This window comes from Dermacentor silvarum, chromosome 11 (assembly GCF_013339745.2).
Source record: "Dermacentor silvarum isolate Dsil-2018 chromosome 11, BIME_Dsil_1.4, whole genome shotgun sequence".
NCBI lineage: Eukaryota > Metazoa > Arthropoda > Arachnida > Ixodida > Ixodidae > Dermacentor > Dermacentor silvarum.
Window position 1 is genome coordinate 82141903 of NC_051164.1, and position 14121 is coordinate 82156023.

General features: G+C 42.8%; 1 protein-coding gene across 1 annotated transcript in view; it reads left to right on the forward strand.

Moving 5' to 3' along the window:
* The window catches only part of LOC119433858 (synaptojanin-1-like), a 47868-nt gene that overhangs the window by 18393 nt on the left and 15354 nt on the right, over positions 1-14121 (forward strand). The window contains 9 exon segments of the mRNA XM_037701133.2: positions 1487-1639; positions 2590-2746; positions 4536-4718; positions 5635-5740; positions 8226-8366; positions 9136-9328; positions 10227-10352; positions 10354-10386; positions 12567-12720. Of these exon segments, the coding sequence (XP_037557061.1) occupies positions 1487-1639; positions 2590-2746; positions 4536-4718; positions 5635-5740; positions 8226-8366; positions 9136-9328; positions 10227-10352; positions 10354-10386; positions 12567-12720 (1246 nt within the window).

Here is a 14121-nt window from a genome sequence, read left to right on the forward strand (position 1 = left end):
AATGACGGACTACATTGATAGTGCATTAATGGTTGAAGTTGAATGTTTCGTGACTGTCCACAAGTGTAAGTGAGTCACTGGCGATAATACATCTTGCTACAAGGTATTACAATGTACAAAACAGCTAACTTTCTAGCCTTCTGCGCAGCAAGAACAACTCTATTAGAACTGAGCACACCTGTGAGCGATTAGGCAAAAATAATCAAATAGGGACCATACAGAAGAACTTTACTGAGTCAGAAACATGACAAGCCACTGCTTCAAAATATTTGCCAAATAAAGCATGAAGAGTAAAACACACCAATCCTGATTCAATTGATAAACAGAAAGCTTGGATAGCTTGAAATACATATTTAGTCCAGCTTTTAGAACAAGCACAATATATATGGTGCTTGCGTCATTTGGACATAGCTTAATCAGCTCCGAAAGCACTTTTGCATGTTCTCTGAAGCTGTGGCCAAAGCCTCGTGTCATCCACCCAGTCACCATCTACGATATCTCCTGAAACAGAGGTTTGCTTAGCCGCACCGGCGTAATACACATTCATTGTAAACACGGAGGCAACGGAGGCAGTTGACGCAAACAATGGACGCGTCACCACGTGATCAAACATGGCAGCGTCCACGGGATCGCTGTGAAAAGGGTCAATAAAACGTCTTGATTCTTTATTTTTGGATGCAAAATTAATGCCACCTAGTCTCGCTGCAAATAGCACGATGTCACAGATGGTTTGTTTCCCCTTGTGTGCCTATAAACAGCTGCTAGCAAGAACAAACGCTGCCCACTGAGTGTCAGCATTCTAATGTGCTTCAAGAATGCAGGAATCAAGGAACTTAGAGACGCTTGGGGTGTTCCGTACCATTCATCGCTTGGGAATTTAAAAAGCACAAAGTGTCGTTATGTGCCAAACACCATTTTCGTGCCATGATGCTTTGGTCACTATAGGTCTATCAAAAGCAACCTGCTTACACATAGGGTAGCTCTTTTCCTGTGGTGCAATCTTTTAATGCTCTTGAAATAAATTGAACCTTTTGCTTGGCCTCGCATAATTGGTCTGACACACGTTTTTGCTGATGAAAGCGCCATTCTGACCAATAGTGCAAGGTCAAGCGAATGTTTTGCTTTCCGAACCATTACAAGATTGCACCCCAGGGTTAAAGTTGCTAGATAATTACTTTGTCTTCGTCTGGATTCACACTCCATTTGTTGCTATCACAACCCATCTCCTAATGCATGCCTTTATAATAATGGTTCGTAAAATTTCATTTATAGAAGCACTTGTTTCCAATGCATCAGCATAAAAGGGCTCTGCAGATGAGCAAGACATTTTCATGTGGTAGTAGCTTTCCAGTGCACTGCATCATTAATGGAGTGTATCTGTTATCCTTGCATGTTACCTTCTTTAACACATTAAAAATGTCATGTTGAATAAGTCACTGACTAAATGTATGTCACTTGGTTAACATTTGACTGGGCCAATTCGCAGGTTCTGGGCAGCCAAATAGCCTGTCTGGGTCTTCAGGACAAGCAGCAAGTGGTGTCCAGATTCGTGGAAGTCTTTCGCCAGATGTGGGTCCAGAACGGTGACCAAGTCAGCAAGATCTATGCTGGCACTGGTGCCTTGGAAGGAAAATCTAAGGTGAGGAGCTCCAGAGGCAGTGCTCGCATGTCACATGTTATAGCAGAATACTGCTATGTCACAGGGATATAGCCATCGCTACCGGTCACTTTCAGACAGGATTGAATAACTGTGCTTGGCAAACGTATCTGGAGAAAATGCTTTGGTTATTGCTTTTGGGGAGAAGGCAGAAGAAGGCAGGCAGTGAACACGATGTACTGTGTATTCATTTTGATATCTGTTGTGCTTTTGTCCTCTTTTAAATTTAGGAATACCAAAGCAAGACATTAAGTTTATCATGATTAAACGCAAAGTAAGTCACTTTTACCGTACAGGTGTGGGCAAGACGGGAAGAATATGCAGTTGATCATTGTTATAATGAAGTCTCAACCGACAGGAACATACGTTCGTTGTATCTGATGGTCTCTACAAGCATGCAAGTAAACATTTGAGTCTTACTTACTTCACCGTACCCTATACTTCATTATATCCATGTTTATTAAGTCGAGATTTGACTGTAAAAAACAAAATGTGGGCGCGTTGCCTCCTTGAAGTTCGTGCACGAGTTTCTCACCATGACGTCTGATTGTTATGGCATCTGCACACCTGCCAACTCTTCAGACTTTTTTTTTGCAAAGTTTACGAATTCGGAATTGTCTTCAGATTTTACGAATGCTGCATGAGTGATTACGAAAAATCTGTCTTGCGAAAAAGTTCTGCTCGCTGGTCTTTCAACCTTCCTTTGGAAGTCTTCTGTTTGTGAAGGGACGCCAGAGAGGTACTTGCTTCAAGTAAGCTTATACAGGCGAGCTCCTGAAGCAGGTGAAATCAGCAACAGCATAGTTTGCTGATTTTGCCAATGTTAAAATTCAACAGTTGGCAGGTGGGCAGTCTGCTTAAAGCTAGCTAATCACTCACCATTATAAAGAGGGATTGCACTACATTTGAAATCGCACACTGCAACTACGCAGCTGAAGGACGGCTCCCGGTCGATGGTGCGCACCATCCAGAACAACCTGCTGGACAGTAGCAAGCAGGAGGCCATTGACGTTCTGGTCCTGGGCAGTGCTATGTGCAGCGAGCTGGCCGACAGGGCGCGGGCCCTACTGCCCACTGCCATGCTACACCGTGAGTGAATGCATAAGAAAGCTACTTCTTTTTACTCTCTCTCTTTCTGCAACTGCTGTGGTACATCAGCGGCTATTGCATTGCGCTGCTGAGCTCGAGGTCGCAGGTTTGATCCCTGCCGTGGTGGCCACGTGTCAATTGGGGCAACATGCAAAAGCACTCGTGTACTTAGAATTAGGTGCACGTTAAAGAATCCCAGACGTTCGCAATTAATCTGGAGTCCCTGCACTACAGCATGCCTCGTGACCTATACCACATGTGCCAGAGGTTTTCCAAGCTTGTTCTTGCAACAGCGGATAGTTCCAAAAGAGAGTACAGCTGACTGGAAAAGTTTTTTAGATCACAGATTTCGAAATAAAAGCTAAATTTTGTTGCATCTTCGTCACTGAGCATGGAATTCACAGGTCAGTCACGATTGCGCCATGTGTGGAGGTCACCCAAGCTTGTTCTTGTGACAGCGGGTACTGCCAAAAGAGAGTACAGCTGACTGAAAAAGGTTTTGGAGCACAGATTCTGAGAAAAAGGGGTATTTTGTCACATCTTTGGCCTAGAACCTTGAATTCAGGAGTACAGCGGGGTATTTGCATGGGAAGGGACATCTTATCACCAACGAAACTTGGTTTTTTGTGAATACCATGCTACAAAATTTTTTGCAGTTTGGGTTGCCTGAGATTAATATGAGTCTGTCAGGATTTCACTCTCATCGAGTTTGTAATCTATTGTGTTGTAAATACTTGGGAATGTAATCTATGCTGTTGTGTTCGTGGATACAGATGGGCTGAGCTATATTCTTTAATTCTTTATGGCGTCTCTGACTTCTTTTTTAGAAGTGTGTTGTTATCACTGATTGGGTTGTTGTCTGGCATAAAATGTAGTTCTCAGGGTCACTAGTAAAACCTATATGGAAGCAGCAACGTGTATGTTTTGCCTGCTTCTTCATTTTCGCAAACCTGGTTAGCGCTAAAATGTACAATCATTTGAGTTGTTAAAGATCTGGGGTTACTTGAGCAATTCAGAAAGAACGAACTATTTCAGATGTGAGCTTTAAAGTGGAAGAACACTTGTATGGCTAGTGTGTTTCCTATCACAATAAACAGTCGCAAGAGCGAGCCTCCCACATGATACACTAGGCTTTCTAGGCACTCCTACTTGTGCTACCATTTCTTTTCTGCTGCATTTCTAATAGGCCTGCTGCAGCCCTAAATTTTGGTAATTACGTGCGCTATTTTCATTTGGCTGCTCTGTAAAGATCACCAAGTCATTATCATCAAATTCAACCAAGAGTACTACTGCTGTGTAAACGACTCTGAGATAGTCTTGTGTGATGCCTTTTGGATTGTGCGGTTAAAATTGCAAGTACTGACGTGTATTCGGTGTATTGGTGAGTGAAATGTTAATGTTAACTTGTCTTCCTTGCCGGTGCGGTGTGTTGCTGGTTTGGCACTGCTAAAAGTTGTGTTACAGCCTTGTGGCACTCTTTGCCCATTCCTGGCCCTCGTGCCAAAAAGAAACATTTATCATCGTCATTGTGCTACAGCCATAATCTTTGTACGTTTGTGTACTCCTTTCATTTCGATACTCCGTAAAGATCGCCATGTCGTCATTTATCATTGTCAAATTACTACTACTACTACTACTACTGCTACTAACTGTGTAAATGACTCTGGAGCATTCGGTGTGATGCTTTTTAGAATGTGTGGTTAAAATTGTATGTGGTGTGAATCAAGCGCAATGTCATGCGAAATGTTGATGTTAACTTGTCTTGGTATGGTGTGGTGTTGTGCCCCAGTCCCTCCCAGTGTGTTGAGGGCCATGTGCAGTCGGCAGCTGGAATACACAATTCCCCTCAAGGTCCGTGTAACAGTGGCCACGTGGAACGTGAATGGCGGGAAGCACTTCAACAGCGTTGTCTTCCGCAACCACCCCATGTCAGACTGGCTCGTCGACAATAGCGCTGTTGGCGGAGGATGCGGTGAGCACTTCGCTACTATGACGCCTGATTGGTTTCCCTGTTTTGCCATCTTTCTGAAGCATTGCATGTCGTATCGAATGGCATGTCGTGCCATGTGTCTGCTTGAAGAAAAGCTGTACTTAAAGAAGGACATATCTACTGCTAGATAGATGAATACACTGTAAGGCATATATACACAGGCAGTTCTTTAGTAAGAACCACCTAAGCTGAGGACAAGTCCTGAAGTACTTTATTTAAAAGCTTTACCTTAAAGGAAGTGTCACCTCGTATTCCATGTTTCTGGAGCTTTGTATGCATATGCAATTTGGAGTGGCAGGATAACGATTTTGGTTTTCGTGCTGTGGCAGCCCTTTCGTAGTGTAATCAATCTATTTATTTGACCCTCAGGGCCAATTAGCGTTACTGAGAAGAGTAGGTTCTTATACAAAGCAAATGAACATAAAGCAGTCAATATAGGTACGTCGTACAATAAAGCTCCTAATTTTACAATATCAGCTCAAGTTTCACGAAACGCACGGTTATCATTAATGGTGACAACTTCAGCAGGAAGTTAGTTCCACTCGTGTGATGTGCGAGGTGATAAATGAATGAAAAAGCGTCTGTCTTGCTCGACAGGATACCTGCTTTGTAATGATGACCAATGCGATTGGGATATGTACTGTGAACGAAAGAGTAGTCCGTCATGTAGAGAAAACAGTGGTGATACAATTTGTGGAAAAACGTTAAGTAAAAAACCTTTTTTTACGGAAAGGTAAAGTGGAACATGTGAGGGAAGCCTTCATAGCAGAGATGCTCGTGGTTCGGTTGTAATTACAGAATACTAAATTAAGGGAGTTATTTGGACAAGTTCTATGGAAGTCACTATATCATCATTGTGGGATCTAATTACTAATTTGCTTTGTTGTTTTCTCCTTAGCCCTCGTGGATGTCAGCCACCAAGTGGACTTGACAGCCACAGACATTTACGCCATCGGCTTTCAGGAAATCGTTGACCTGAACGCGCAGAACATTGTTAATGCCAGGTAAAGAAATTAGAGTGCATGTTCACTCGGTTTTTCGTGTTTGAATTTGTTGTGTATTGTGAGAGAAAAGTGGTGTTGTGTGTTCTGGTTGTTGATTCCTTGATGGAGGGCTAATATTTCTTCGACCACAAAGCTTTTCTTTTTTCTTTTGGAAGGACTAATATGGTATTTCTTTTGTAACGTTATGTTACGGTTGAGTTGATGGCAACTCTTTCAGAAAAAGCATTTTAAGAGCTTGGGGTGTATATAATATTTGTGCCAAATCAGATTAGTGTATTAGTTAATGTTCTGTGGCACGGACTTAACATTGTTCTTTTTCTTCTCTCTCTCTTTTCTCCCTATATTTTGGCAATCACATGGTTGAGAAAGCATGCCACATCATCTTATGAATCCACATTTATTATGAGCCACACTTCAAATGTAATGCAAATTCCTTTCTGTGTTTCCGCGTTAGAAGATGCCAGAACCTCATTCATTTGGATGCTGAGCTTTGTGAGGAAAACCTTTCAAAGTCCTATGAAAAATAGAAATGCACATAGCAGCACCATAACCCTCTCAGTTACGACATTTCGATGGAGGCGAAATGCAAGAACACCTGTGTGCTTGCGTTGTAGTGCATGTTAAAGAACCCCAGGTGGTCAAAATTTATCCGGAGCCTTCCACTACGGCGTGCCTCATAATCAGAACTGGTTTTGGCACGTAAAACCCCAGAAAGAAGAAGAAAGAAGATGAAGTTACGACAATATTTGCCTCCATGGCATGTTCTATGCGAATGCAGCTTGCACTCTCATCCTAGTGCATCGTGGTTTCAGTATAGCAATCTGTTATCCCAAAGCATGCCTGTGCACATGCAGGGGGTCATGCATAGACATTCCTTGATGTGGCACATTGCATGTTACACAATGACGAAACATTCTACTTTAAGCCTGTGCCTATGATTTGATTATGCATTGGTACTTTGCCTCGTAATGTTAACATTTAAGAATGATTCCCAAGTTTTGGATTAGCCCTGCCATGCATCATGCTTATGGTCACCTTTTGCTTGTGCATATGTGGGGCCCTGGTAAGTCTTCATTCAGACCAGAACCGAAAAAGGATGTGAGCATCACTTAAATGGGACGAGGATGAATGTGTCATCGATGCTGACAAGTTCAAAGCATAGACGTGGGTATATTGAGTTGCACTTCAATGTTGCCATTGAATATATGTAAGACAATGCACATTCTACCACTTTTAATTTTGAAAAGTGTTCTCTGTAGCTGTTGTCTGCGGTTGGCTCTACTGGCTTAGTCAGGTGACAGCTTATGTTACCTTCGCCCAAGGAGCTCCCACATTTCTTTGCTACAAGTCACAAACAAATAATAAATAAATAAATAAATAAATAAATAAATAAATAAATAAATAAATAAATAAATAAATAAATAAAGTTCCATGCCTTTCCTAAGTACTGGTGCAGAGCTCTTTAAATGCAGTTAAGAATGTGTAAGACAAACTTAGCCTGGCTTGTGAAAACAAACAAAAGAAAAGAAAAAGCATATACATGTGAAGCAAGGCTCATGGGCCAGATTGCACATGTAGGTGATTTTTTTTGCGTATTTTTTGCGTGTTTTTGTTTGTGGGCAGATGTTTGTGAGCCTAGCTTCCGTGTCCATTGCACAAACTTGAAGGGGCAACGTCCAACTTTTTAAAATGCAATAGCGTTATACAGGACAGTCACCGGCCTTCATTGATGATGTAGACCCAAAACTCCAGAGGCAGTTGGAGGCAACCAAAGGTGTGGATGTGCTTATCCTCATACCAGTGCATAGTATATGTCATCGCAAGGGTTTCAATACAGCAGAAATCCCAGGATAATAGCTTTGTTTAATCATGCACTTTGTATGTTGAACTGCAGTCATGCTGGTGTGTTGCTGGTGGACTACTAACAATGGTGCATAATAAGTAGACGGAGTCAGTAGATCATAAGGTTTGTGAGAAGTATGTGGGCAACATCGCTAGATCAAGGTCGTAAAGAGTTAGTAGGCAGTACCTGTAGATTGTAAGATCATACAGTTTCCAGATAACTTTGGGAGGGGGAGGTAGTTCATTTGGATGTTGATTGATCATCATTGAATGATAGGACACCTTAATGCTATTGCAATGGTCGCTTAGGTGTAGGATGGGGACCTGCAAGTTCTTTCCTTTGAAGGGCAGTGTGCCAATTTCTGTCTCCTTTGTTTTGTTCTCTATATGGTACAGCTGCCTGCCATGCTGGCGTAGTGGCTTTGGCATAGCGCTGGTAAGCCCAAGGGTGCAGGATCAAATCCCAGCCGCGGTGGTTGCATTTTGATGGGGGTGAAATGCAAAAATGCCTACGTACCGTGCAATGGGTGCATGTTAAAGAACCCGAAATGGTCAAAATTAATCCAGAGGGTTTGCCTCATAATCAGATCATGATTTTGGCACACAAAACTGTCGAATTTAATTACATTCTAATTCTGCGCAGCTCTTCCAGTCAGAAGGAGTGGATGGTGGAGCTCCAAAAGACCATCAGCCAGAAGCAGAAGTATGTGCTGCTCACGTCGGCGCAGTTGGTCGGCGTCTGCCTTTTCATCTTCGTGCGGCCTGAGCATGCTCCCTACATCAGGTCAGTCTGTTGCAGAGCCTCTCTTACCTGCCCTAGCTGAATTTGTTGGTTTGCCTTTTAGGTGTCTAAAAAAATTTAACCAACGAATTACGATACTCCCTAATGTAAAATTTGAGCACAGCTTCATACGTGTTTTCATTTCGCAATTTATTGGTTGGTGCGGACAATCTGTCTCGTGCGGCACGTTGCAAATGGAGTGAAGTGTGGTGCGACTGCCTCCCTAATTGAAAGATCGTGAGAAGCAGCACGCGGGTCACGCATGAGCGCAATTCACAGCAGCCGCTGCAGGCAGACCTCTGCTCATTCAGTGCTTTGTTTTCATACAAACGACGCGCACTACTCTGGCGCCATCTCGTAACCATTGTCGCCGTAGAGTCCATCTTGCGCGGCACTATGCTTTTCTTCTTACGCTTTCGCCATACCCTCCTCCTCCGCTTTCCTCCTCGCGCTCTCATTTCTATGGCTGTCTTTCATCTCCCTCTGTGCTCTGCATTCGCTTTCATCCTTCGCTGCGCTCGTTCACTCGATTACGAGGGGCGACGCTGACGCTCGCCGCAGGAGCGGCCGCCTAGGAGCTGCGCTCTAATATTGTTAATGACTTAGGGTCATCTTAAAGAAGTACTGACACAACATTTTTTTTCTATTTCTTTCACTGAAGTGAAAGTCCAAGCCCCCTAAGCTTTAGAAGAACATATGAGAAAATTCCTTTTCAATGAGGCACATGAAAGTTAACGCTGCCTTATTTTCTTCTGATATGTGTTTCCTCCAGGGATGTGGCAGTGGACACGGTGAAGACAGGCCTGGGCGGAGCAACGGGAAACAAGGGCGGTGTAGCCATCCGGTTCCTCTTTCACAGCACCTCGTTGTGCTTTGTGTGCGCCCATTTTGCAGCCGGACAGTCTAAAGTGTCCGAACGGAATGCAGACTATGCTGAGATTACACGCAAGGTCAACTTCCCCATGGTGAGAACTTGGGCCTTGTTTCGTTGCATTTTTTTGGCACTTGCCAATGAATGTCTGTGGTTTTTTGGTGCTGTGACAAGAGCTAAAGGTTGCTTCAAGGAAGATCTCTTGTGTCACCCAAAGCATTGGTAGCTGGCATGATGGGGACAAAAGCAGCATGGTGTCAGCACAGTGTTGACAACACCTACTGTAACACAGCGACAGTGCGACAACCCACGTATATTGCATACTTAGGATTGAATTCTGGCTCGGGACAAATAGCTTTCTTCTCTGCTGACTTCTACTGAATGAAATGTGACAGTGATAAACAAGATGATAATAATAAAGAACACAAAAAAGCTGGAAGAAGTACTATGAACAGGTGTCTGCAGAAATATCAAGGGGAGCGCACCTGTGATTGTCTTTGTATGGAAAAGCAAAATGCAAAGACTGTGCGGTGCAGGGATCCGCGGTTCCTGCGACATAGTGCCCACTCCCTAAGTTTGTGAGGCTGCCATATGCTGCAAAGCATTTAAGAAATGCAGTATCTCAAATATGTGGTGGCACCGAAGATGAAATTCTCTGGGCAGTTGTCAGTGATAAGGAGGCCTCCTACAGTTAGAATGCGCGAGTTATGCCCAGCCCACTGTGACTCAGATCCAATATTACTTTTTTTTTTTTTTTCAAATGAGAACAAAGCAGCATTACTTTCTGTCTTGCAACAAAAATCTATTACGTTAACAGACAAGTGCACTGCATTTAAAATTTTTTGAAGTATGAGAGCCAGGGCATGCGTTACAATCGAGAGTGCTTTAGAAATGAGTAAGTACAGTACATGGTTTGATGTTCTGTAAAAAAAGCATTGTGGAATGGTGTTCTTTGAATAAGCATCACCGGTCCCTTGGCACCGCTACAGCAGGGGAGGACATTGAATTCCCACGACTACGTCTTCTGGTGCGGAGACTTCAACTACCGGATGGACTTGGAGAATGATGAAGTCAAGGACCTGGTCAAGCAGGGCAACTGGCCCGAGCTGCTTCAAGTATGATCAGCTAAAAGTGCAGCAGCAGCAGGGGCAGGTCAGTCGGCAAAACCTGTGGTCACTCACCCACTTGCCAACCCATACTATCATGGGCAGATGAAACACTAATGGGAAGTATGAAGCTGAACACCTCAAATGAGGTGTGCAGCTTCATAACACCTGGCACCCTTTGGGTGCCGGGTGTTTTTCTTTGGGTACTGGGTGATTTATTGGCGATATGTTGCTGTAACATTTTGCTATATTTTTCATCTAAAAAGTTGTTCAAAATATGACTTATTTAATTATGATAATTAGTGCTTCTGAGGCAGCATGACCTCTTTGTCGTTGTCATTGTCCTTGAAGACACCGTGTAATCAACATCGAAGTCATCTGAACCAGAGTTAAGGAAAAGTCCTTGGATTTCTGCATCATTAAGAAAAAAGTGCAGGCTTTTTGTACTGGTCCGCCATGTTGGTAAATGAAAAGACATGAGCAACACCAACTGTCAGTAAGCTTTGTTTTGCCATCTGTCGCATGGAATCGAAGCCTTCCTTATAAAATTTTAGGCAACTGCTGAGTGGATGGCCCAACCAGACTACGGATCTTTCATGTTCACAAATTATCTTACGCACAGCCAGGGGTGTGCATCGGCAGCAGGACAAGTATTTGGGTGCAGCACTTAAAGGGTTAAGAGCTACGGAGTATGATTTCACACCACTACGTTTCCAGTCACTAAATATATAGTGTAGACCCTAAACTAAGCGTACAAGTTGAAATCGTGCCAGCGTCACGTGAAGTTTGATGATTGATTGATTGTTTGATTCGTGTGATTTAGCACCTTAAAACAACACTAGGGCTATGAGAGACGAATCACAGCCGCGGTGGCCGCATTTCGATGGAGGCGAAATGCAAAAACACCCATGTGCTTGCGTTGTAGGGCACATTAAAGAACCCCAAGTGGTCAAAATTAGTCTGAAGCTCTCCACTACGGTGTGCCTCATAATCAGAACTGGTTTTGGCACATAAAACCCCAGAAAGAAGAGATGAGAGACTGCCAAGTGGATGGATCCGGATAATATTGATCAGCTTGGGTTCTTTAACAGGCGTCTAAATCTAAGCTAGTGTACACAGCATGTTTGCACTTCCCTGTCAAAAAAAAGCAATTGACTCCAATTGGGAAATTTCCAATTGGTACCAATTGGAAAATTTCCAATCAGTAAATTAGTACATAACTGGACCAATTGAACCAACTGGGACGTGACCAATTGGTTTTTGTTGGAGTGACCAATTGTACCCAATGGGTGCCAATTGGTTGGAATTACCAGTTGCACCAATGGGCAATACCAATACACATATATACCCCACAAAGCAAACCTAAATAGGATTCCAGCTGTCAGAAACAGGTTTGCTGTAGCCTTAGTACTGCATGCATATATAGTTATAACTCATTCCAGTTTCCTTCAATGGGATCATAAACTGAAAGTATGATTTCCCAGTTGGTTACGTTCTAGCTAGTTTATTCCTATTGGTAGTCCAATTAGACTCAGTTGGGAATGTAAGGTGGGCCTAGCTGGTTCAAACTGGCAAGTCCAATTGGACTCAATTGGTTGCATCCCTAACTCAATCGTAACCAATTGGAGGTAAGGATTTCCCACTGGGCCCAGTTGATTCAAATTGGCAAGTCGAATCGGACTCAATTGGTTTCACTTTGACTCAATCGTAACCAGTTGGAACTAGGGATTTTTCAATCGGTTCCAATTGGGTCCAGTTCATTTCGATTGGCAACTCCAATTGGTTTCTCTTCTGACCCAATCGCAACCGGTTGGAAGCAAGGATTTTCCAATTGGTTCCTATTGGTCCCAAGTGATTCCTATTGGAAAAGCTAATTGGAGTCAATTGTTTTTTTTGTTTTTTTTTTACTGGGTTTGCTGCTGGTCAGGCCCCCGTTTCAGAAACTGTTGTGTTTCAGCGAGCCCTTGGATAAGCTACTCTGTGTTGAAGAATGTTTATAGGTAAGAAGGCATAAACGCAGGTTAAAATACATGCAATAGTAAGTGTTTGTCAAGTGGGCCCCCAATAAGGGTAAAGGTTTATAATTAACACACTGCATTGTGATGCTGTTTTAATGTATTGTTTACATGCTTCTGTCTAGAAGTATTACGTTCAGTGTGCATTTCTTTTCTATTAGGTCTACTGACACATCTGAGGGCACTGCCACTTATCTTCTCTTGACAACAGGTGTTCAAGAACTTCATAGAAGGGGAGATTAACTTCGCGCCTACTTACAAGTATGACCTCTTCTCGGATGACTATGACACAAGCGAAAAGTGCCGGGTCCCAGCCTGGACAGACCGGATACTGTACCGCAGGCGGCGACTACTTTCAGAGACAGGTGGATATGTAAACTAGCTTCCTTTGCGCTTTAGTAAAACTAATACCTCGACTAGTTTGTTGAAATGCACATTTGAACGACAGTGCAAGACACGGATGCAACGCAGAGAGGAGGGACCATAAAACACAGCGCTGATTCTCTGTTGAATTCATGTTTTGCACTGGCATTCAAATATGCATTTGGATGCCTATGTTCTCAGCTCGTTTGCTACCCTACGTTGGCCAACTCAAGTTCTCTCTCTCTCTCTCTCTCTCTAGAAAGGTACATTTGCCACTGGATGTTAGTCATTCATGTGTTTAGTTAGGGCAGGTCAAGTGTTCAATTATCTGCAGTACCTAAAACAGTGTATGAATGCTGTCAGGAGAAAATCAGCTGTAGTATTTTAGCGGCCTGTCAAACTTTTTTCCTGTGTATTTTTGGAATTGCCTAATTATCCTGTTAACACAGTACTAAATGGTGACTGCCTGATAAAATTGGTGCAAGTGCTAAATTATAAACATTGATTTTAAGAGAGTGTCTAATGCCTCTCACTGTCATACAAGTGCTTAATCTTGTTAGCTAATAGCTTTGCTAGTGTTTGTATGCACAACCATTGAAGAAAATGTGATAATGTCTGCACATGTTCTGGAAGGCTTGTTAATGATTTATTATATTATAATAACCTTTCGTTGCATTTCTTTCCAGAAATAATTGTTTCTCTTTCTTGAGTTACTACTATTAACATAAATTAAAGCACGAGACAGTCTGAACAGACCTTTTGTTCTTCAGGGTCAGGGCGTCACACAGTAATGGGTTTTGAAGAGGTACAACACTTCACATTCACTTACCTCTGGGTCATATATCTTCTAGCTTACTTTTTCCTTGGCCGGTACAGTAAAAGAATTCCTTTCTTTCTATTCTATTCCTTTATTGTCTACCACGCACAACTGGCCAATCCTGCTGATAGCATAAGGTGGAGCGCCGCTTGGTCCTTTGAGGAAGCACAAAAGGGAAAGATTCTCAGCAAAATCTGTCCGTCACGCGAAAAGTGTAATGCCTTGTATCTGCATAAAAATAAGTAATTCACGAAGTTGAAACATTTACCGTATTTTCCAGTCTATAAGTCGCACCTTTCTATAAGTCTCAACCCCCTCAAAAGCCAGGTTTTCCGAAAAAAATAAAAACGTATATAAGTCGGTGTATAAGATGCACCTGTTCATTCGGTAAGTGATTTGAAAAAAATTTGACGTTTCACTTCGTGAACGCAGGTAACGTGCAAGCGTATGGGTGCCATTCCTATATAATTGTGATAGCAGTGTTATGGACTCTCCACTCACATTTCTGCTATCGTGTTCACCGTGATGTTCCGTATAAAGTCCAAGGGCGAAAGCATCGTCCCCGCGTGCCGTATGCTGTATGTGC